Source organism: Osmerus eperlanus, chromosome 4 (assembly GCF_963692335.1).
Source record: "Osmerus eperlanus chromosome 4, fOsmEpe2.1, whole genome shotgun sequence".
NCBI lineage: Eukaryota > Metazoa > Chordata > Actinopteri > Osmeriformes > Osmeridae > Osmerus > Osmerus eperlanus.
This window is the reverse complement of record NC_085021.1, coordinates 20,220,603-20,245,602: the sequence shown is the minus strand read 5'-3', so window position 1 is coordinate 20,245,602 and position 25,000 is coordinate 20,220,603. Positions and strand designations below refer to the sequence as shown.

The 25,000-nt window shown below is 52.9% G+C and overlaps 1 protein-coding gene across 1 annotated transcript in view; it reads right to left on the bottom strand.

Moving 5' to 3' along the window:
- Nucleotides 1–25,000, bottom strand: part of LOC134019585 (agrin-like) — a 91,263-nt gene that overhangs the window by 3,000 nt on the left and 63,263 nt on the right. The window contains 13 exon segments of the mRNA XM_062460549.1: nucleotides 1,442–1,666; nucleotides 7,051–7,138; nucleotides 7,477–7,660; nucleotides 10,104–10,220; nucleotides 14,002–14,113; nucleotides 14,376–14,540; nucleotides 15,018–15,108; nucleotides 17,817–17,951; nucleotides 20,379–20,608; nucleotides 21,011–21,226; nucleotides 21,582–21,774; nucleotides 23,289–23,315; nucleotides 23,318–23,556. Coding sequence (XP_062316533.1) covers nucleotides 1,442–1,666; nucleotides 7,051–7,138; nucleotides 7,477–7,660; nucleotides 10,104–10,220; nucleotides 14,002–14,113; nucleotides 14,376–14,540; nucleotides 15,018–15,108; nucleotides 17,817–17,951; nucleotides 20,379–20,608; nucleotides 21,011–21,226; nucleotides 21,582–21,774; nucleotides 23,289–23,315; nucleotides 23,318–23,556 — 2,022 coding nt within the window.

Sequence of the window (25,000 nt, the reverse complement as noted above, 5' to 3'; positions counted from 1 at the left end):
AGGTAGAGGGAGGGGAGGTAGAGGGAGGGAGGGGAGGTAGAGGGAGGGAGGGGAGGTAGAGGGAGGGGAGGTAGAGGGGAGGTAGAGGGAGGGGAGGTAGAGGGAGGGGAGGTAGAGGGAGGGAGGGGAGGTAGAGGGGAGGTAGAGGGAGGGGAGGTAGAGGGAGGGAGGGGAGGTAGAGGGAGGGAGGGGAGGTAGAGGGGAGGTAGAGGGGAGGTAGAGGGAGGGGAGGTAGAGGGAGGGGAGGTAGAGGGAGGGAGGGGAGGTAGAGGGAGGGAGGGGAGGTAGAGGGGAGGTAGAGGGGAGGTAGAGGGGAGGTAGAGGGAGGGGAGGTAGAGGGAGGGGAGGTAGAGGGAGGGAGGGGAGGTAGAGGGGAGGTAGAGGGGAGGTAGAGGGAGGGGAGGTAGAGGGAGGGAGGGGAGGTAGAGGGAGGGAGGGGAGGTAGAGGGAGGGGAGGTAGAGGGAGGGAGGGAGGGAGGGGAGGTAGAGGGAGGGAGGGGAGGTAGAGGGAGGGAGGGGAGGTAGAGGGAGGGGAGGTAGAGGGAGGGAGGGGAGGTAGAGGGAGGGAGGGAGGGGAGGTAGAGGGAGGGGAGGTAGAGGGAGGGAGGGGAGGTAGAGGGAGGGAGGGAGGGGAGGTAGAGGGAGGGAGGGGAGGTAGAGGGGAGGGGAGGTAGAGGGAGGGAGGGGAGGTAGAGGGAGGGAGGGAGGGGAGGTAGAGGGAGGGAGGGGAGGTAGAGGGGAGGGGAGGTAGAGGGGAGGGGAGGTAGAGGGAGGGAGGGGAGGTAGAGGGAGGGAGGGAGGGGAGGTAGAGGGAGGGAGGGGAGGTAGAGGGAGGGAGGGGAGGTAGAGGGAGGGGAGGTAGAGGGAGGGAGGGGGGGGGGGTAGAGGGAGGGAGGGGAGGTAGAGGGAGGGAGGGAGGGGAGGTAGAGGGAGGGGAGGTAGAGGGAGGGAGGGGAGGTAGAGGGAGGGGAACAGGAAAGAGATTTCAGGGATGAGAGAGATGTCAGAGGCATTTGAACCATCATTTAGTATAATAGAATAACTGACAGTCTGTGGCTCGGCTTAAAAACAAAACTCCTCACTATCTAATGGCTCGGGAGTTCCATAACAAGCCCGCTAAAACTGAGGGCAACATCTCTTGAATACCAAACCGGGATTTAACAACTCAATCATTATTTAATTTAATCACGCCACACCACAAACACACCCATCGATTCATTTTAACCTTCCACATCACAAAACCTGCTTTTAATTATCATTCGCTCGCTTGAACCCAGCTTGGGTTAACAGCAGCAGAGGCAGCGCTGCAGGCGGAGGCAGCAGAGGCAGCGCTGCAGGCGGAGGCAGCAGAGGCAGCGCTGCAGGTGGAGGCAGCAGAGGCAGCGCTGCAGGCGGAGGCAGCAGAGGCAGCGCTGCAGGCAGAGGCAGCATGTAGGCCTACCTGCTGGCCTTGATGCGTATCCAGCGGTTGGTGTTGACGCGCACAGAGGAGCGCAGCACCACGGGCTTGGAGCCCAGGTCGTAGGTCATCTGGACGCGGCCGTCCACCACGGCCAGGGCGATGTAGTCGGAGCCCTCCACGCCCTTCCCACTCCACATCACCAGGCCCTGTGTTGCCTCCGTCCTGATGCTCAGCTCAAACTTGTTCACCAGCAGAGCCTTCTCACTGCGGGGGGGGGAGAGAGGCAGCAGGATCAGAGGTCAGAGGGAGGCAGTAGGGTCAGAGGTCAGAGAGAGGCAGTCTGGTCAGAGATCAGAGAGAGGCAGTAGGGTCAGAGAGAGGCAGTAGGGTCAGAGGTCAGAGAGGCAGTAGGGCCAGAGGAAGTAGGGTCAGAGGTCAGAGAGAGGCAGTAGGGTCAGAGGTCAGAGAGGCAGTAGGGCCAGAGGTCAGACATGTGCTTGTTTCTTCTCTTTGAGGACCCTTCAGCATCAGTCCACTGAGGAGTCCGATGTGTCCCAGGAGGCCTGGTCCTCTACAGCAGCAGGGGTGGAAGGAGAGCTGAGCTGACGAGCAGGTCTGGGTGACAGGAGGCACCACAAACACATGGCAGCACTTCTACCTTCCGGAGCTCAACTCTGACACCTCTGCATGCTAGCGGGAAGTGGAGGTGTGTCGATCCTACCCACCCTTAAAGTAGTAGTAGTAGTCAGGCCATGAGGCGGCCACTGCCTCTAGAGGCAGCAGGAAGGCATGACCCCTAGCTGGCTTTATCTTAGACTCAAACCAGCCTTAGTTTAGAGGCAGGGACATGCTCAGCCGATAGGTTTCCACTTCCCCCTATGCCTGTCGTAGCAGGCTCCGCTCGTCCTGTGAGACTGGGAGTGTGTGTTACAGGTTGGGGGGGGGGGGGGGGACAGGAAGCAGCATTAAGAGCTGCTGTGTTGATGTGTTTGATCTGCAGTCTCTGGACTGGGGGGGGGGGGCTGAGGGGGGCTAGGGGGGCAGGAAGCTGAGGTGGAGGAGACCAGGAACATCCTCCAATCCTACTGGGACACGCTGTGTGTCACTGTCATAGACGTGTGTGTGTGTGCGCATGTAGTGGGCGTGGGGGGAGGGGCGGGGCGGGGGGAGTTCAGGTTTGTTTGGAGTTGAGGTTGATGGGTTTGTTTCATCACGCACATTTATACACTCTGTGCACACAGAAAGACGTAGACACATTTTACACACACACACACACACACACACACACACACACACACACACACACACACACACACACACACCCTTCTGCAGGGCCTGTGCTGAGCCACAAGCTGCTGAAGGGATGCTATTTTTAAATGATTATTCTTTTGTTCTTTGTTGTTTCCCTCAAGAAATGGATAACGAAAGGATCCTTCTCTGTGGGTGTATAAGTGTGTGTCTACGTGACATCGATCTGCGTGTTTGTGCGACACAGAGCCACGAGTGTGTGTAACGTACTGTGAATTTCCCAAGGTTGAACACCCCCCCCCCCACACACACACAGTTTTCAGAGGGTGGGTGGGAACAGTTAAGAACACAAGCACATCACGAGACGACAGACACCACAGATGGACGGAAAACACAAACACAAAGACACAGGACACGAGGCCTGGGAGGTTCCGGAAGACAGACACAGCAAGACGCCAGTCAGCGGAGCAAACAGAGAGGCTCATGGGAGCGCAAGGGGGGGTTCAGGAAGACAACAGGAGGAGAGGAGGAACAGAGAGGTGGCTGTCAGCTACACTTACACATCCTCTTCACTGTTGGCTGCAAGGCCTCGGCATCCAGCTGTTAAGCTGATGTCAAACCCAATTTGGGATCTAATCAGGGAAAGGCTATCAAAGCTAAGATTGTGTTTGGGGCCAACAACTTGAGTTGACACATGCAATATACAGAGAAGTGAAGGGGAAAGAGTTCAATATTGGATTCTGTGAGTCCGGAAAATTCTATTCGGTGCTTCAAAAAATCCATGTATGAGTTTTCTAAAACCAAGATCAATAAAACGTCTTCTGCAAACATGCACATTGTCAGTTTGGTTATAGAACAACTGTTTCAGGGCACTCTTGTGGTATAAAGAAGGATTACACATTTTGCATACTGGACTCTTTCTCCTGGCCTTACCCTTCTTGTCTAAGGACCAATGAATCAACAGGACGACAGCTTGTCAGGAGTAAGGTCAAGGTTGTTGGAAAGGGGCCTATCATACAGAAAACAAGCCCACAGTAAAGTAAAAAGTAAAGTAGCCATGGACTGAGCCTGCAAGCAAATTAGTTTCCCTCTTAAGGTGCCTTGCTTGATGAGGTTTTGGATTATATGGGAATTTAATTCCGCTTTCCAATATCTCCTAATCCTCAAACGCATGCATCTCCTACCCTCTAGGTGGCAGTAGTGATGAGTATTTGAGACCGAAAGGCTGGAAGGTGATTCTTGCTGGCACCGTGAGGTATAATAATCAGCTGTTTAAATAGAGTCCTGGACCACAGATGAAATACATCATCATTGTCCATTTAGCTGTGAGAGGAATTTCCTTCCTGCCACTGCACATCGACGGTGTGATCAGCTAGTACAGAGCTGCAGTGCTGTCTCTGTTGAGCACGGGTCCCTGGGCAGGGAGGGGTCAGGCTGTCGGGGCCGGGGGGAGGGAGGGAGGGGTGGTGGAGGCAGCATGCTAGCAGGCAGCGCTGGCTCAAGGATCGGGAGGACTCACCTCTGGTCAGAAGGGTTCTCCAGAGACTCAGGACTTAAAGGAGGCGGGGGAGAAAGTGAAGGGCATGCAATAAGCGCAAGGGGCCGGAAGTGTACAGGAAGTAGACAGGAAGTATAGAGGAACGGGTGGCGTGTTGCACCCTTTGAGGGTTTTGGAGGAAAGGAAACGGCATAGCTGATGTTATTCCGGAGCTGTTTAAGCAATGTTTTCTCGTCCTAGTGGGGTATTCTGCTGTACAGTGATCGGCAGCTTGACTGGGATCACACAGCGACCGGCAAAGCAACACAATGAGGCCCTCAGGGGAATACTCTTCATTGTTCGTTGGGACAGCGGTAGGGGGTATGGCATGATGTACTACATTACCCAGAATGCTGTGTAATGTATCCAGTTTTGTCTTAGTAAAAAACTCTTTGAGAAATGTTCTTCTGTAAGGTCAGTCCAAGGATTCAGAAAACCAATGACACTTGAAGTCGAAAGTATAAAGAGATTCGCTTGCGGTGACTCAATTCTGCGAACATAGTCCGGTGTCAATTATTTGCTATATATATATATAGCTTCCTTGAAGAGGCAGCGCTGAACGAGAAGAAATGGGCTAATCAGAGGAAAAAAAGGGGTCAAATATTGTGTGAGCAGAGACGCTCTATGATTGGTTATCCCAGTAATGGAGGTGGAGGGAATCGACCCGAAGATTCAGGAGCAGGGGGTGATTGATACAGGCCACTGTTATTAGGAACAGCAACATTAGCCCAGTGGTCCCACACGTCCAACTATTCTAACGTCTTCTGAGAAATTCATTAATCCCTGTTCATTACCACTCATTCACGAAGGGCCGGCCAGCCCTGCTCTGTCTAGAAGCCTACTTATCACGCCTCTGCCTCCTACAGGAAGTGACACCTATTAAACTCTGGAGCGCCCCTCCTCCAGGGACTATTGTCCCCTAAGTGAGATGGATGCTTTCGGCCACGGAGTTAGTCAGGGCTTCGAAGACGTCTCCATTTGAGTCGTGCTTTTATGAAGGGAGGCAAATCCTTGATTAAGATGTCAGCTGCGCTCTCCGCAGCACACTCCGTAATTATTCACAATTACAGTTAGAGATTTGACGAAACAAAATGACAGGCCTTGGGTATCGACTGAGAGTGGTGTTGAATCTGCTCAAATGAGCTCTGCTTAAATAATGCTTCGCTGCGTTGAGCAAGAGAATTCGTTTATTTACTTTTTAATTTTGAAAGAGGCTTCTCACCAAGCTAATGCTAAAGGCGAAACTTAACTTCAGTCATTAGGGGCTACAGGGTTTCCCTGCAGGGGTAACACAGGAGTCAATGCAGGGCTGTCAGCAAAACTGGGATGAGGGCAGCTACGTACATCATCTTGCTGTTAAGGAGGGTTCTCATTCATGGAGACATGACAGTTAATACCATCCAACATAAGGTGCTCGGGTATTTCTTCTCTAGCAGACAAACTATAGTTACAACCATGCGTACAGTATCGATCCGTCTATTACATTACATAGGTTCTCTAGGGGTTGAAACACAATGCTCTTTATACATGCAGTCATGCATTTCTTTACACTTAAGTATGACACCTCTGGTATGAATACAGTATGAGCCTCACCCAAATTCAGAAATGAAAATGCCCAGTAGAAAGTAAACGTGGGCACGTAGTTTTGAATAATGAAAACAATGGTCTTTATGTGCTGAAAGATGGTGAATACTGGTGAAAACAAGGTTGGACAACTGAGATTCAAATGTGGTTGGAGGAAAAAGGAAAAGCATAATTTACAATTTGGGTTAACTATCAAAATGCAGCGTCCTTGATCGAAGTGTTAGTTTGTCTTTGTGAGCCTGGGAATATTTCCTCAAATCTACTTACTCCGGAATCTCATTGGTCAGTTGGCTTGAGTGAAAGAGAAAGACAACAGGGAACACTCACGTGAGACAAACAGAGAGACAGAGAGACAGGAGACAGAGAGACAGGAGACAGGGGGATCCACACAGCAACACAAACATTAAACACCCTCAACACAAAGACAAAAGCAGAGCACAGACAGACGGAACCTAGTTTGTTTTTAGCGGGACAAAGAGAGAGGGATTTTGGGTGAGGGTGTGCATATTTTTTCCGGCGTTCCCAGTGTTTGTGTGTGTGTGTGTGTGTGTGCGTTTGTAGGTGAGTGTCTGTGTGTTCACAAGACCGTGATGAATTCACGGACTGTCACGTTTTTCACACTTCAGACTGCTGTGTGAAGAGATGTCATAGATCTAGCTTCCATATGTTTTATGTCTTTTCAGGTTCATCCCAAACATTTGGTGCATGCCAACCTGCGGGCTCCATCGGCAGTGTCAGAGACGGGTGGAGGATGAATGCAGCGTACAGCGCCTGGAGGGACGCAATTCGTCGGCTTTGGAGCCCAGAATATAACCCATTTACACGTGCATCCTCCAGCTTGTTCTTTTACAGGAAAACAACAAGGTTTTCACACTATTTTAGGGTTAATCCCACAAGCAAACCGCACCCCCCCCAAAAAAAAAGATCTCAAATGAAACCGTACTAAGCGGCGATGACTACAAGTGTCAAGTACAGTGTTATGTAGGTTTCCTTCCCGTTGAAATCTAAGCTGTGGACTTCGTCTGACCCGACACACTGATAGCTAGGGGCGCTCAGGGCTGTAACTGTTAGCCGCAGCGCTAATTAGCGGAATTCAACCCAACCAGAGAGACAGAGCAGAGGAAGAGGCCTGGCGCGCTCTCTGCAGCTTTAATAAGCAACGCCTGTCACCGTGGCTTACCGAGGAAGAGGAGGGTCGTTTCGGACAGAGAGGGTCATTTCGCTAATGGCGGTTAGCACGCGAGGTGGTTAAGGAAGGGCGAGACGGCCTTGGACTTACCTCTTGGTGACTGCGTTGTGGTACTCGATGAAGGTCCGGCCGTCGAATGCGATGGCCTCCGTTTCACCTGCGGACTTCTCGTAGATGGCTGAGGGACGGGGGAGAGGAGGGTGAGATCATCTGGATCAATAGCATCCAGGGCTCGTTCTCTGCAGTTCAAGGCCAAGGACGGTGAGGAATGGGAGGCGTTCATGCACTCGTGATTTTAATTAAAGTAAAGGGAACCGGGAGTGCAGGGGAGCATGGTTAATGAGGTTGTTGAAGACTGTGTGTGTGTGTGTGTGTGCTTAATGTACGTATGTGTACGTAAGTATAATCAAGGAGGCTTCATATGATCACATTCATTATCCACAGGTCAATGAAAGACAATCAAGAAAAAAGAGAGGAGGATGTCTTTTCTGCTGGTGAGGCCCGGGCTGTACTCACTGTTTTGACAGTGTGTCCCCGTGTATCCATGGAGACACACGCACTCGTAGGCCTCCAGCAGAGGGTTGCAGCGCCCCCCGTTGTGGCAGGGCTCCTGGGAGCAGGGGTGGTCCTCGAACATGGACACACCGCTGGAGTGCAGCGCGTGCTCCTGCTTCAGGATGGAGGTTCCCATCAGGGTGATCTGAGAGGAGAGAGGAGGCGGGAGAGAGGAGAGGAGGCAGGAGAGAGGAGGCGGGAGAGAGGAGAGGAGGCAGGAGAGAGGAAGCGGGAGAGAGGAGAGGAGGCAGGAGAGAGGAGAGGAGGCAGGAGAGAGGAGGCGGGAGAGAGGAGAGGAGGCAGGAGAGAGGAGAGGAGGCAGGAGAGAGGAGAGGAGGCAGGAGAGAGGAGAGGAGGCAGGAGAGAGGAGAGGAGGCAGGAGAGAGGAGGCGGGAGAGAGGAGAGGAGGCATGAGAGAGGAGAGGAGGCAGGAGAGAGGAGGCGGGAGAGAGGAGAGGAGGCATGAGAGAGGAGAGGAGGCAGGAGAGAGGAGGCGGGAGAGAGGAGAGGAGGCATGAGAGAGGAGAGGAGGCAGGAGAGAGGAGAGGAGGCAGGAGAGAGGAGAGGAGGCAGGAGAGAGGAGAGGAGGCAGGAGAGAGGAGGCGGGAGAGAGGAGAGGAGGCATGAGAGAGGAGAGGAGGCAGGAGAGAGGAGGCGGGAGAGAGGAGAGGAGGCATGAGAGAGGAGAGGAGGCAGGAGAGAGGAGAGGAGGCAGGAGAGAGGAGAGGAGGCAGGAGAGAGGAGAGGAGGCAGGAGAGAGGAGGCGGGAGAGAGGAGAGGAGGCATGAGAGAGGAGAGGAGGCAGGAGAAAGGAGAAAGGAGGCAGGAGAGAGGAGAGGAGGCAGGAGACAGGAGGCAGTAGAGAGAGGAGAGGAGGCAGTAGAGAGGAGAGGAGGCAGGAGAGAGGAGAGGAGGCAGGAGAAAGGAGGCAGGAGAGAGGAGAGGAGGCAGGAGAAAGGAGGCAGGAGAGAGGAGAGGAGGCAGTAGAGAGGAGAGGAGGCAGGAGAGAGGAGAGGAGGCAGGAGAGAGGAGAGGAGGCAGGAGAGAGGAGGCGGGAGAGAGGAGAGGAGGCATGAGAGAGGAGAGGAGGCAGGAGAAAGGAGAAAGGAGGCAGGAGAGAGGAGAGGAGGCAGGAGACAGGAGGCAGTAGAGAGAGGAGAGGAGGCAGTAGAGAGGAGAGGAGGCAGGAGAGAGGAGAGGAGGCAGGAGAAAGGAGGCAGGAGAGAGGAGAGGAGGCAGGAGAAAGGAGGCAGGAGAGAGGAGAGGAGGCAGTAGAGAGGAGGCAGGAGAGAGGAGAGGAGGCAGGAGAGAGGAGAGGAGGCAGGAGAAAGGAGGCAGGAGAGAGGAGAGGAGGCAGGAGAAAGGAGGCAGGAGAGAGGAGAGGAGGCAGGAGAGAGGAGAGGAGGCAGGAGAGAGGAGAGGAGGCAGGAGAGAGGAGAGGAGGCAGGAGAGAGGAGAGGAGGCAGGAGAGAGGAGAGGAGGCAGGAGAGAGGAGAGGAGGCAGGAGAGAGGAGAGGAGGCAGGAGAGAGGAGGCGGGAGAGAGGAGAGGAGGCATGAGAGAGGAGAGGAGGCAGGAGAAAGGAGAAAGGAGGCAGGAGAGAGGAGAGGAGGCAGGAGACAGGAGGCAGTAGAGAGAGGAGAGGAGGCAGTAGAGAGGAGAGGAGGCAGGAGAGAGGAGAGGAGGCAGGAGAGAGGAGAGGAGGCAGGAGAAAGGAGGCAGGAGAGAGGAGAGGAGGCAGGAGAAAGGAGGCAGGAGAGAGGAGAGGAGGCAGGAGAGAGGAGAGGAGGCAGGAGAGAGGAGAGGAGGCAGGAGAGAGGAGAGGAGGCAGGAGACAGGAGGCAGTAGAGAGGAGGCAGTAGAGAGGAGAGGAGGCAGGAGAGGAGGCAGGAGAGGAGGCAGGAGACAGGAGGCAGTAGAAAGGAGGCAGGAGAGAGGAGGAAAAACAGGAGGCAGGAGAGAGTTAAGACTATTTCTACCAGCTTTGATGGTCAGCTCACCGGTAAATTAACTCAATTTTTTTTTTCATGGAACACATTCAAATGATGTCACACAACACATAATTAGAACATGTTTCACCCCCTACTGTCAAATAACCGACAATTAGTACATTTCATAAGGTAAACTTGTCAACTCCACTTATCTCAAACTTTACAAGCCACTTAATTCAGGGCCGGGCTTTGATTTAGTCGGAACTGTCGAGGGAAAGTTTGCCTAGAGGAGCTAATGACAAGTTTACACTTCCTGCAACATCCTGCCTTTGTTGGCGTCTATTTCTGGCACTCAAAGAAAGGGAGGGAAAAAAACGGAAAGTTGTCAGGGAAGATTAGAGACAAGGGAAATGCAGGGACATCAAATGTGTGTCCTATTATTAGTACACAATAACCCAAATGAGCAGAGCCACTGTTAGCGGTACTGAAGATACTGAGAGAATAAACCAGTTCAGTTTTGTAACCATGGGAGACTGGACACTCCGTTTAAATGACCGTTGACCTGACCGTGGTGAGGTTTAACCGGTGCTAAGCAACGCCGCCCACCGTCTTGTTTCCCGTTTCCGAGGTTACGGGTCGAAAGGCCGCAGTGACTCACCTTCTGGATGGATCCCTTGAAGCCGTCCTTGATGGAGGCGGCTCTGGCCAACCGGCTCAAGTCAGGAGCACCTCCCACGAAGAGAGACTCCTTCAGGTTGAGGGCGGTGTGCTGGTTCTGGAGAGAGACGAAGAGACAAGGGTGGTTAGAACCCGTCGTAGAACCATGCGGAGGAACCACACCTGGATCTGACAGAACCCCTAGAACCTCAACCGTGGACACTGCTGTCGCTAGTCTCTCAAACCAGATGTCGTAGCTCGCCACTACAATGACCGCATCCCTCTCCGCTATTCGTGTAGATATCCACTTCAGACTGGAAAATAACGTGAATGTGAATTTCTCCACATGATAAGACTGTAAACCCACTTCTACAGTGGCTGGGAAGAAGCTTTGCCGGGTTGGACCGGGAGAGTTCAACTTATTTTCCGCTTGCAGGTACCTGTGGCGTACACGTCCGTTCTCTGACTGAGTGTGTCAAGTTTGACACACTCAGATGAATCCTCTGCATTATCTGAGCTCTGACAGTTAAATAGACCCGCCTCTAAAATTAGATTAACATATATTGTTCGGGCAGGACGTTAAACGCCTCTCTCACCCTTTTCAACATCGATACACTTGATATATCAGAAAACATAATTGATTTCAGTGCCACACTACGAGCGGTAAATGATCTTTTATCACCCTAAAAGCGACACTGGAGCGCCAGGCTGGAGTGACGAGGTGGACGGGTATGTTTTCCATAATGAACGTTTCTAATGAATGGGTGATTATCCTGCCGACCTTTCAAACAGAGAGCGGGGCGAGGCTTTAATTGGCGATTTATTTGCACCTTCGGATGAAGATGAAACCCTCCATCGAAACCTGAGGCTTTCTCACCAGGCAGAGCCCCCCACTCAGGAGGGATTTAAGGATCTTTATTTATATTTAGGGCAGAAAACTGCCACAGGGTAAAAGCCGAGACAATTGCTGTAAAAAATGATGGAAGGGGCCAAGTACTGTAAACATGGTTTGTGTGGAGAGCTGGCAGGGGCTACGAGGCCTGTATGGGATGTGGTTTGGACTGGCGGAAGCGTGACTTTGAGCCAGCTCCAACAAAACAAGAATGGACTCCACTAGTGTGCTGACAGAAAATTGGACTGGAGTCACCCTGCCTATTCAGCTACGTTGGAGGCCATATTGGTCTCACTGGAATTAAATACTGGACTACACTACGATTCAAGTCCTTTCTCTGCTATGTCTTTTAAGCATTTGGGGAAAGTGACGTGTAAAACAAATGTAACATCCATTGGTTTGAGTTTGGAAATATTTTTCTGTTCTGAAATTAAATTGGTTGTTGAAGATTCCAGAAGACAGATGGAAGGACAACCCCCCCCCCCCCTTCCCCCCCAAAACCTTTAAAGTTTTCAGAGAGGCCAGACCATCAGTCTGATGAAGGGATGATGCTTAACTGGCGACGTGGAGGGTGAGTGTTTCGGTGTTGCTTCATGGGAGGGTGAGTGGGTGGATATGTAAGTGAGAGTGACTTTATGATATGGACAGTTTGGCTTAGGAAAGTGTGAGTTCATGACAAAAGAACAGCCCGGCTTGGCTTGGCACCTCATTCTCTCACTTTATTCCTCTCCTTTACTCTCTCTCCCTCTCTCTCGGCAGGCACGAGGCGCCGGCGAGATGTCCCCGCCCACGCAAGACTAATGAAGACTTTCATTGTTGCAGTGAACAATGGCGGTCAGAAAGATAACAGCCTCCCCCTCTACCCTCCTCCCTCCATCCACCCCCTCAGCAGATGGGCCGAGGTGAAAGCCAAACCGAGTTCTTTAACGACGTCTCTACTTCGGAGTTACAAGCAACGTGTCCTTTGTTCTGCAGCGATGCCTCTCAGGACAGGTTGCATGGAGAATGGGGGGGGGGGGTGAGAAGTTTGAGAAAATGAAACGTGTTCTAATTTTTTTTTACCTTGCGTGATTTCTGAGTTCCAGACAGCACATCATAAGAGAAAAGAACACAGGGAGGAAAACATGTTATCAGAGAAACTAGAAGCTAGTGGCGGTCAGTGTACAGAGGCATGCAAAAGCACACACACACACGCACGCACACACACACACACACACACACACACACACACGTAAGGATAATATGCAAGCCCAGTAGTGGTGTTCACAGTGGCACATTAGGTAGAGCGGGCCAGGTAGACACCAGCTAAGCAAGACTGATAAACACACATGCAAACCCTGATAAATAAAGAAACTGAACAAAGGGGTGTGAAGGACCATGCACGAAGCTCTGAAAAGCCATTCCAAAAAGATGCAAAGAGAAGCTGGTGCTGTGCGCAAGTGTGTGTGCACGCAAGTGTGTGTGCACGCAAGTGTGTGTGCACGCAAGTGTGTGTGCGCGCGAGTGAGTGTGTGTGATGAAAGCAGCTGTACCTGAGCTCATATACATTATATGAGGCCATGTTTTCCTACATGACTCATGCAGCAATACTTCACCAAACACTCAAACAATCCTTGTATGTTCTCCCCATTCCCATCCTCACTTGAAAGAAATGATTGCATCATGAGCATACAGTATCTCCCTATGCAACACCGAGATCCAGCCTTCTTAAGTATAGATCGCCGCTAGGAGAGAATTAGCTGCGAGCTATCCTGCCCAGGCTGTCTCAGAGCTTCACATGCATCCCCAACTCATCTCTCGCTTTCCCCTCCCCCTCCCTCTCCCAGCTCTCCTTTTTAATACGATTTTCTGCCTCTGTTGCTGGAGTAAAACACAATTACCATAAGGCAGGACAGGAGAGAGGGAGAACAAAAAAAGAAAGAAAATAAAAAAGAGACAGCGTTGTGTCTTGGAAGAGGCAGAAGGAACTGGAGCTGCACAAGACTGTTCGTGTTCCTAATCACAAATAACACTTTAATATAATTGGACGACTTGCTGGCTTATCAGACTCCACAGTCGCATTCATTTAGGGCATGTACCTGCTGTACTGCTATGGTCACATGACCGGTGGGCCTGGCACGTCATTACTCATCTACCATCTCTCTAACGTAATCTCTCTCTCCATCTTCTTCCATCTCTCCATCTCCTGGGGTGCATCCGACACGGGCGGACGGCTAACGATGAGCATGCCGTTTAGGTAATTGAATGTATACCTGTGAGGCCAGATAGGCTTTTCTGAGAGCGGGGTGGTACATTCTCTGAGAGGTAAAGTATGATTCAAATTTAGCGTTAAAAAAGATTTAAACTTCAGTCCAAAACTAAATTTGGACTGAAACAGTGTGTCAAACTTGCCCTCTACTCCACCTCTCCCCTTGACAGCTAACAGGATATTCTAACCAACCCTTCATTCTGTGTAATTTAAAAATATATGGACTCCACGAGGAAGAAGTTCTCGCTGATTCAGCTCTGGCATCTAGCCAACAGCGAGTTGAACAGCTTTTACAATGACATGTGTCTGGGGCCAAGAACACACAATGGAACTGGCAGACATACACAAACAAACACAGTAGCAGGCCTATCACAACCAGGCTAACAAGGCTTGCATGCTAGCTTGTAGCAGGTGTATAAGCATTAGCAAGGTCTATTAGCAAACCAAACTAGTGCTCACACAAAGGCTGATTAGCTAAAGAGGCTAGCTCTTAGACACAGTAGAAGGCCGAAAATGACCAGGTACAAACAAGCCTTGCATGCTAGCATGTAGCATGGTAGCAGGTGTATTATAATCATCAGGACCTATTTGCAAACCAGGCTAGCTCTCAAACACAGTAGCAGGCTGATCTCGACCAGGCAAACACAAGCCTTCCATGCTAGCTTGTAGCATAGTAGCAGGCGTATAATCGTATACAGGGCCAGTGAGGTCTGAAACACAGGCCTGTTAGCCAACCAGGCTAGCTCCTCCATCTCTCACCGGAGACTCTCCTAGGACAGCGTCCTTCCCGTTGACGGTGATCTGTCCTTTGCGATTGGCTCTCTCCAGGTTCACGGTGTTCCACACGTTCATCTTGAGCTTCTCCTTGCTCCTGTGTGACAGAAAGGCACAGGGCGACACGTGACTGTGTGCAGTAGAAGGGCACACACAGACAAACAGGCACACACACACACACAAACAGGCACACACACACCAACGGGCACACACACAAACAGGCACACACACACACAAACAGGCACACACACACACACACACACAAACAGGCACACACACACACCAACGGGCACACACACACACACCAATGGGTACATGCACCCGCGGACACACACTCATGCGCTCGCGGGTGCACCTACCTGAGGACGGCGGGACCCTTCCCCAGGTCATAACGGAACTCCAGGATGCCGTCGTTGAGGGAAAGGGAGATGAAGTCTCCTTTGCCGTCGGTCTTCTGGCCGTTGTAGAAGATCATGCCGTTGGAGCTGTTGGCCATGAGGACGACTGTCATGCTGACCTTTTGCCTGAGGGACGGACACACAAACAGAAACACCTGGTTAACGACGGAAGCGGACTTGGCTACGAGCCCAGGGAAGCATGAATGCTGGTGATTTTTTCATCAGCCTGTTAGAACAGTGGTGGAACAAAAAAGCAAGGCTGAAAACCAGAAAACAGAATGTAGTCTTCCTGTTCGGTGTTTGGAACAAGCCATGTGTTGCTACCGAGGCTGCGTTTTAGCACCGCTTCACCTCCATATCGATTCACTCCCAAATATACAGACAACATTCAAGGGGACACAGTGAAACCAGAGCTCTGTCGTGGTACACACTTCTCAATATGACTCACTGTTAGTCAGGAACCGGTAACAATGCAGAACTTTGATGTTTTCATTGACAAAAAAAACATGCGTTTCTATATGCGTCATTGTGTCGCGTGCTGTTTGCAAGCAACACACACACAAAAAAAAAGAAAAAGGGGGAGGCTGAAGACGTCTATCTTACTGGAGGTCGTGTCCGTAGAGATGCAGGCCCTTCAGCTCTAAGTAGGAGTCTCCACTGAAGAGAGGCAGGTAGGCACCCTTCTTATCAGACACTGCAAAACAACAAAGAGGTTTCAGACTTCAGACTTCACCGACGGGAGTCAACACACTGAAACAGCATCACCCCCCCTCCCCACACACACACACACTTCAGCACGGCGTTAGGATTAGGACTCGATTCAGCTTGACATAAATCCCAGACACATTGAGAGAGAGAGAAAGCACGGATGACAGAACCCATAAAGGAACCCAGAAACTGAAGACCTTGGAAGGGCTCACGACGGCTCCACCGGGACGCGCTAAACCAGCAGCCCGCGCTGTGCTGGCGGCCCCGTGTCTGCCCTCGTCCCCCGTTGTCTCCAGTCGTTATCACGGAGCAACGGAGGGGACACAGCATCGCTGGCTTGGAGGCCAATCGGTGAAGTGTTTCCCTGGGATACCATCCCCATAACAATGGTGGTGTGCTCAACACCCGACCAGACTGCACACACACACACACACACACACAAACACACACACAGAGACACTCTCACACACATGCACACAGAGAGAGACACACACGCACACACACACAGAGAGAGAGACACACACATGCACACAGAGAGAGACACACACACACACGCACACAGAGAGACACACACACACACACACACACACACACACACACACACACACAGAGACACACACACACACACACAGAGAGACACACGCACACAGAGAGACACACACACACAGACAGACAGTCTTTTTACCCTGTGAGAATGCTTTCGTCGGTAATTAGCTGGGATTAGCGAAGCCGAGTCGGGTTGGGGAAGGCAGACGGAGATGAAAAAGCTAATTAACTATTGTGCAGATGACTGCTAACGATGGCATGGAGTAGAGGAGAAGAAGAATAGCAGACACAACAGGGAAGTGTGTGCCGCCTGTCAGAAGAAGGAGAGCAGGTCTCCATCAGGGAGGAGGGAAATGAGGAAACTCATTCACACATAAAAAAAAAAAAAAAACGGGAAAAAGCTCTGTAACAAACAAATACAGTGCATTCCAGTCCTGACACAGGCACACTAACACACTGCATCTGAGGAGTTTAAAGCGTGACGGAAAGGCATAGTTCTTGATCTAAGTTCACTTCCATTGACCAGGAGTTTCTCAACCCTGGTCTTCAGGGAACCCCTGCCCTGCAGGTTCTAGATGAATGGGTTGTTATTAAGCTCTGTGGAAGCCGGGTAATGACCAGTCATTTGAATCAGGTGTGCTGGAGCAGGGGAAAATCTAAAACATGCAGGACAGCGGCCCTCGAGGACCAGGATTGGAGAACCCTGTTCCAGATGTTTCCCTGCTCCAACACACCTGATTTCAATGAATGGATTGTTATCAGCTTGTACCCAGCCATTTGAATCAGGTGTACAGGCAGAAATGTGGGCCATTCAATCCTACTGCCCCCCCCCCCAGCACAGAGTTCGGCGGTCGGTTCCTGTTCTCTACCCAGAGTCAGGAAGAGGAAGTGATGAGGCTGCTCTCTCCCCACAGAGTCAGGAAGAGGAAGTGATGAGGCTGTTCTCTCCCCAGAGTCAGGAAGAGGAAGTGATGAGGCTGCTCTCTCCCCACAGAGTCAGGAAGAGGAAGTGATGAGGCTGTTCTCTACCCAGAGTCAGGAAGAGGAAGTGATGAGGCTGCTCTCTCCCCACAGAGTCAGGAAGAGGAAGTGATGAGGCTGTTCTCTACCCACAGAGTCAGGACGAGGAAGTGGCTCGTTTCAATTTAATACGACCATTTCCTCCTTTGGTTCTCCCTTCATTAGGCACTTATCCACCTGTCTTTAACTGATCCCAGTTCAGCCCTTACAGCATATTCGCCAGCGTCTTATCCGAGCGATCCTGTCTCAGGGAGATACTCGTGCGGAGTGACTTTCCCATTAATCACCATGGGCAGAGCGCTGATGAGATTAGTCATCTCATTGATTTCATAGAGAAAAACACACCCCTTGGAAGAAGAGGAACGTTCTCGCGCTGCATTGATTCTGGTTCACCCCAATTTATTTTAATCACCTGCTAACTGCTTGGGGGTGCGAGAGGAGGGTGTGGAGGCACTATTTTCTGGCATTTTGGTGTGTGTGCGTGTGTGTGTTCAACGGCGAGAAAGAGTGAACAGAAAAACTGAAAATCCCCTTTCTTTCTATTCCACTCCTCAGTGGCGTGAAGAAGACGGCCCTGGAGTTCCGGAATCCTCCTTGAGAACCCCAATAAAGGCGGAGGCCAAAGCAGCAGCGAGCTCCGCTGTGAAACATGCCCGGAAGTGATGATGAGAAACTTCAAACACGGTGTGTTAGGGTCCGCTCCCCCCAGCCCGCCCGCAACCCCCCGGTGAGCTAAGTAGCGGCAAACGAGTTTGAACACAACACCTGTGGACGGGGTGGACACGGCCACGGTAACGCTCGCTCGCTAACGACCGTAGCGCCCTGATGGGGCCAATCACGGCTCGGCGGCTCCGGAGGGCCCCGGGGGGGGGTGGCGGGGCCCGTCTCGCCGTTTGATCTTCCCCGTATCCAGGATGGAGACGAAGCGTTGCCGTGTGGAGGAGGAAGGAGGGGGCTGAGCAGGTGAACAGGAGAGGAGAATGGATCTGCAGTACTGGGCCCTGGGCTCGTGGACGCCACGCAGAGCTTTTCTCCTCGTTAAAATGGAGCCTGGGTTCCAGACTCTCGCTGTTGAAGCTGAAACAGGAAGACGGCAGCAGGGGGCTGCTCTGTGATAGGCCGCCGTACCTTTCTCGCAGTGCGTTCCCTCGCGGCCCATTGGACAGTCGCACTTGTACCCGCCCTCCGGCTGCACCTGGCACTTGGACGATGGGTGGCACTTGTTGGGCTCGCAGGGGTCGTGGAGGTCGGCGCAGGTTGGACCTACACACACACGCACACACACAAACAGAAACCAAATTAGCTGATTAAACCACTGAAAACCAGAAAAGAAGTCTATTCAAACTATTTTTGCACATTCTGCACAAGGAGAAGGCTGAGGATTTCCCCTGTAATAGAGGTCGTTTCCTAATAGGATTAGGAAACATCCCGACGGGCAGATTGAGCATCAGAACCTCCCAGTCTGCTGCTGTTCCTGGGGTCTGTTGATGGGGCCGGTGAGGGTGAGGATCTGCTGGTTTAGGACTGTGGTTGCATCCTGCGCCTCAACGCATCCTGCTTCAGCCGTCATTAATCTAGCACAGGCAAGACAGCCCGAGGCAAGCAGATCATCGTAATAAAACATGCCCCCCTCAGCTCAGAGGGCTCTCTCGCTCTTCCCTTCGTCCCTCTCTCTTATCCTCGCTCTTCTCTTCCTTCCTTTCCACTTTCTCCCTCTCTCGACTTCCCCTCTTTCTTCTATTCCCTTGTTACCTCTCTAGGGCTCTCGAACATGTCTCTCGCTCTTCTGCCTGCCTCCCTCCCTCCCTCCCTCCCTCCCTCCCTCTCTCTCGCCCTGTGGCAGCCATCTTGTCTGACAGGATGAAGGAACACCTCAGATCCATGTCCTCGGGCCCGCCACCCATCTTCACACTCCCCAGTAAGGATATTCCTGCCCGACCTTTAATTGGCTACATTTGTCACTTGAGGTGTCACCGGCGTGTCTTCCTATCACAGCATCACAGAACCGTGATCTCGATTACAGCGCCGACGCCCGACCCTCCAACAGTTTGACACCGAATCACACCGGGAAACTAATTTTAGCAACGTTACCAGGTGACGGCGCAGGACGAGCGTGTGAGCTCTCCCACACCTCCATGTACTGGTCTTACAAGGCAGCGTCTGAGGGGGCATTATTCCAGCGTCATGTAAAGCTACGGACGGAGTTGCAGAGAGCTTTTCCCTGTCCGGTCATGGGCTCCTCTCTCTGGTGTGTGTGTGTGTGTGTGTGTGTGTGATGTGTGTGTGTGTGTGTGTGTGTGTGTGTGTGTGTGATGTGTGATGTGTGATGTGTGTGTGTGTGTGTGTGTGATGTGTGTGTGTGTGTGTGATGTGTGTGTGTGTGTGTGTGTGTGTGTGATGTGTGTGTGTGTGTGTGTGTGTGATGTGTGATGTGTGTGTGTGTGTGTGTGATGTGTGTGTGTGTGTGTGATGTGTGTGTGTGTGTGTGTGTGTGATGTGTGATGTGTGATGTGTGTGTGTGTGTGTGTGTGTGATGTGTGTGTGTGTGTGTGATGTGTGTGTGTGTGTCTGTGTGTGTGTGTGTGATGTGTGATGTGTGTGTGTGTGTGTGTGTGTGTGATGTGTGTGTGTGTGTGTGTGTGTGTGTGTGTGATGTGTGTGTGTGTGTGTGTGTGTGTGTGTGTGTGTGTGATGTGCAGCCCCCCAGCCCCCCTGCTGCAGGGTGGAAACTGCCAAGCCTGACTGAGCTCCGATGTTGGCTACTATTTAAAAACACTCTCTGTTTGAGTCGCTCATTAGCCGGGAGCTAGTGGACTGTGACTGCAGGGAGGGAGAGAGAGAGAGAGACAGAGTACTTGGGGTGGACTGAGGGGGGGGGGGAGACACAAATGAGGCAGGGATAAAGAAAGTGAGGGAGGTAAAGAAAAAGGAAAGACAATTGTGTGTGTGTGAGAGAGAGAGAGAGAGAGAGAGAGAGAGAGAGAGAGAGAGTGAGAGAGAGTGAGTGAGAAAGAGAGAGAGAGTGAGAGAGAGAGTGAGAGAGAGAGAGAGAGAGAGAGAGAGAGTGAGTGAGAAAGAGAGAGAGAAAGAGAGAGAGAGTGAGAGAGAGAGAGTGAGAGAGAGTGAGTGAGAAAGAGAGAGAGAAAGAGAGAGAGAGTGAGAAAGAGGGGAAAATACAGAGAGAGAGAACTAAGGGCAGAGGATTCCACACTGGGTCTTAACTATTTCCTCCCCTGTACATGAACAAGCTCTTAATACAGTTTACATCAGCCCGACACAGAGAACGTGGCAGAATGGTATTGGATGGCTTATCGACCATGAACACACAGCAGCACTTAACACCACAGCACTCGCCACCATGACCAGAGCACCTGCAGAGCAACACATATTTATAGCAGCGTTTCACATTACATCTACACGGATACTGGGGAGGAAAGATGGGATTCCACAGCACTGCAACGCAACACTAAAACGACAACACTACGACGACAACACCAGCCCTAACACAAGCACAGCGACGTCAAGTGTTACCAGTGGCGTCTCCAGCTGTGCTTCTGGATCTGGCCACAGTGGCGCACTACAGAAGTGCTGTCCCCTCCCCCCTGTCCCTGGCCCCAGGCCCTCTGTCTGCCCTGCCTGTGCTGGGCATGCACTTGAGCTCTGGTCTGACCAGGAGAGTGGGGAGCTTACCCCAGTAGCTGTTGATGCACTTGCAGTGGAACATCTCGGCCTCGCGGACCTGGCAGGACCCGGCGTTGCGGCAGGGGTTGGGCAGACACGGGTTGTTGCCGCACTCGCCCACGGCGGTGCCGTACATGACGTCACCCCCGTTCTCCTGCAGGTTGTACAGGCGGTTGTTGACGTCCAGCATGCGCACACAGCCCACCAGACCCGTGGTCATGGAGGTCTTCTCCTTCACCCTGGACACGGAGAGGGGGGGAGGGGGAGAGGGAGAGGGAGAGGAAGAGGGGGAGGGAGGGAGAGAGGGAGAGGAGAGGGGGAGAGGAGAGGGAGAGGAAGAGGGAGAGGGGGAGGGAGGGAGAGAGGGAGAGGGAGAGGAGAGGGGGAGGGAGGGAGAGGGGGAGGGAGGGAGGGAGGGAGAGGGGGAGGGAGAGGGGGAAGGAGGGAGAGGGGGAGGGGAGATAGACACACAGAAGAAAGGGAGGTAGATAGAGGGAGAGAGTGACACACAATCACCGGTTACAAGAGCCATCATCCACACACTGCACCCTCAGCACCGACAGCACCAGCAGCACACATTCCAACAGCAGTCCGTGGCAAACCCCAGCGGTCTCATTCGGAGGTAGGCGGTGCGGCCTTACTCGTCCAGGGTGTCCTCGGGGAAGCCCCCGATGTAGAGGTCGGTGTCCAGGTTGAGGCCGTCAGTGCCGCGGGGGCTCTGGCCCTCCACGTGAGGCTCGTTGTCCACGCTCAGCATGGCGTTGCGCCGGTTGCGGGTCACCACCAGCTGGTGCCAGCCGCCCTGCGACACAGGGACCGTGCTGGTCACCTTGGCCGTGCCCGAGCCCGTGTTGTACCTGGGGGGGGGGGGGAGAAACAGTGTTTGTATCCAGTCGGGTCGGTTCACTGTTCATCTAGTTTTGTGATTTATTCTACCCCGTCTACCTTGTTTCTTTCACTCTCTAAAGCCACATTTCTCTTTGAGTCTTTATTCTGAACATTTTAAATGTCCAGAAACCCTCGACAATGAAAGAGACAAGAATCCATTTCTACTCTCTGTCTCTGCTTCACCTCACAGGCCATCACCATGAAGGCTTGTTATAACAAATCAGCCTCTGATTGGTCGACTGGGCCCTCTCACCGGGAAGCAGCATTGTTAGAAAGCTCTGACGCCCTATCAGAAGCCCTCGTGGTCGACCCCTGACCTCTCACCTCAGCTCCACCTTGCCGCCCACCAGGGACAGGCACAGGAAGTCCTTCTTGCCCTGCTGGCCGTTGTACAGCAGGATGCCTGACGGCTCCGAGCTCCGGAACTCCATGGCGATGCGGACCGTGTGATACGCTCTCATGGTGGGGAAGGCTAGGTAGGACTTCCCCCCGAAGGACGGGGTGAAGTAGTTAAACACTGAATGGAGAGAGAGGGGGGGGGAGGAGAGAAGGAGAGAGAGAGGGGGGGGGGAGAAGGAGAGAGGGGGGGGGGAGGAGAGAAGGAGAGAGGGGGGGGGAGGAGAGAAGGAGAGAGGGGGGGGAGGAGAGAAGGAGAGAGAGGGGGGGGGGGAGGAGAGAAGGAGAGAGAGAGGGGGGGGAGAAGGAGAGAGGAAGAGAGGGAAAGAGTGAGAGAAAGAGAGAAGGAGAGAGAGAGGGGGAGATAAAGAGAGAAGGAGAGAGAAAGAGGGGAGGAGAAGGAGAGAGAGGAAGATAGGGAAAGAGTGAGAGAAAGAGAGAAGGAGAGAGAGAGGGGGAGATAAAGAGAGAAGGAGAGAGAGAGAGGGGGGGGGAGAAGGAGAGAGAGGAAGAGAGAGAAGAGTGAGAGAAAGAGAGAAGGAGAGAGAGAGGGAGATAAAGAGAGAAGGAGAGAGAAAGAGGGGGGGGAGAGAAGGGAGAGAGAGAGAAGAAGAGAGAGAGGTAAAGAGTGAGGAGAAAGAGAGGAGACAGAAAGAGAGAGGCGGGAGAGAAAGAGAGAAGGTGACGGGGAGAGAGAGAGAGAGAGAGAGAGAGAGAGAGAGAGAGAGAGAGAGAGAGAGAGAGATGAGAGAGAGAGAGAGAGAGAGAGAGATGAGAGAGAGAGAGAGAGAGAGAGGGGACAATAATAACATCAAATGACTGAATGTTGTTTTGGGCCAGTGTGCATGTGTGTCTGTGTGTGTGTGTGTGTGTGTGTGTATTGTGTTTTGGCAGGTTCTGTCAAATTGTTTTTTCCCAAAAGCAGAGAGGAAAGAGAGCCTTGTTCACACAGTGGAAGATTCTCCATTCAATCATTCACACCGTTGTACTCACTCACTCATAAAAAACACACACGCAACTCACATCATACATTTGTTTCTCGCCACTCAACTATTAGCCAAACGATCATCCATTTTCCCTCGCCTCCCTCCAGCGTGTCTGTCCTCCCTTGCTGGTACGGAGAATGGAGGCTGATGAATTCCTCTCACTCTGCGTCTCTCTAATGACTTGATTGATCAATGGGCAGCTACGAGACGGTGTCTGTGCCTCCATTTAGCCACTCTGAGTCAAACGCGCACTGATTTCTACCAGCTAATCCCCATCGAAGCAATTAGTGTCAATTATCTTAAGATGCAGCTGCGTGAGGTAGTTTCTTATCCCCAAACCGCCCGAGCGGGAAAACTAAAAGCAAGCTCTCCCCACGACAGCACTCAGGCTGATTTGTGGCTCTCAGTGCTGATAGCGCTGATTGGACGCCAGTGCTTTAGCTATGATTATCTCCTCTCAGGCCCCTCGCTAGCAGGGGGCAACGGAGGCGACGGCATCCACACAAACGCAGGGGGCAATTATTCGTTATTATTATTTGTGTGTGTGAGGTCAGATCCTTTTCCTCTGTCTACTCAGCAGATCTGAGCAGCGGCCGAGTCGAGGGGCCGCGATCCTGTGAGCGCGGAGCGGCCGGCGGGTCTCCCTCACCTTTCTCGCAGACGGCGCCCCCTCTGCGGCGGGGCAGATGCAGGTGAAGTCGTCTCCGTCGTCCTCACAGGTGCCCCCGTGGAGGCAGGGGTGGGAGTGGCAGGGCTTGGTGTGGTGGGGCTCGGGCCGGGTCCGGAGCTGGGGGCTGGTGGTGGGCATGGGCGGTGGTGGGCGGTGGGGGCGGGGGGTGGTGGTGGTACGCCGGGTGGTCGGGGGCCGGCGGGTGACGTAGGGGGGCCGGTAGGTGAAGGGAGGACGGACTGTGGTGCTGAATGAGGTGGTGGGCGTGGTCATGGTGGAGGGGTGGGGGTGGGCGGTGGTCATGGTTGCGTGGTGGTGGTGGTGGTGGTGAAGTAGGGGAGGAGGAGAGGCCTGGGGGGGAGGAGGGATGGAGGTGAAGGAGGAGGGATGGAGGGAGGTGAAGGAGGAGGGAGGGAGGTGAAGGAGGAGGGATGGAGGGAGGTGAAGGAGGAGGGAGGGAGGTGAAGGAGGAGGGGGAGTGGAGGGGGAGGTGAAGTGAGAGGGAGGGAGGAGAAGGAGGAGGGGTGGAGGTGAAGGAGGAGGGATGGAGGTGAAGGAGGAGGGGTGGAGGTGAAGGAGGAGGGATGGAGGTGAAGGAGGAGGGATGGAGGTGAAGGAGGAGGGATGGAGGGAGGTGAAGGAGGAGGGATGGAGGGAGGTGAAGGAGGAGGGAGGGAGGTGAAGGAGGAGGGATGGAGGGAGGTGAAGGAGAGGGAGGGAGGTGAAGGAGGAGGGGTGGAGGTGAAGGAGGAGGGATGGAGGGAGGTGAAGGAGGAGGGAGGAGGTGAAGGAGGAGGGGTGGAGGTGAAGGAGGAGGGATGGAGGGAGGTGAAGGAGGAGGGATGGAGGTGAAGGAGGAGGGAGGGAGGGAAAGAGATTCAGAACGAGAGAGCATAGACTTGTTCTGTCCTTCACACAGGATACAAATATGAAATCTTATGTGGTTGAGACTCGTTTTGATCATACAGCAAATCCATTGACATCCTAAACCACAGAGGAAGAATCTCACCGTGGTTGGTGAAGCGAATGTTCTCCTCCTCAGGCTTCTTCACCACGTATGGACGTCTCCTGACGATCTTCAGCTGCTTGAGCAGAGCACAGCTCGGTGTCTTCCACAGAGAACCTGGTGTCTGGGCAACACACAAGACAACCTTCTCACAACACCACCCTGGGTGGCCTCTCCCAGAACGCCAGCTGCAGACACGACACACAGCGCTGGAGCTTGGCTAACCCTGAGCCACACAGGCGGGAGAACCGGGTCCTGCGTCCTCGTAGCGGCCCGTCTGCCGCAGAGACGCCCGCCTGACAGAACAGGACCCCAGGGGCCTGTTGTCCTCCCAGCAGGGTAGCTGTGAGGTTCACATGAATCGTTCTAGAAACATTCCCACAGATGGCCACTTTACTGGCCGTCACGGAGACGCTTTATGGCACTGTCTCCTGCGCCGATATGAAGGACGCTGAACGAAAGTCGTAAAGTGGGAGGAGGGTGCGGTGTGGAGTCTGGTATCACAGCGAAAGAGGCGCTTTGAGCAGCCTAATGATACTCTTGGGAAAGTGAGACCAAAATGAAGTGAGCCTGGAAAATACGCTGAAAGCTGCTCACTCACTGTGAGGGACTCCGGGGAGAAATGAAAACACAGGTCTCACTAGTGAGTTTGCTCAAATTGAAATACTTTACAATAGCAGCACCT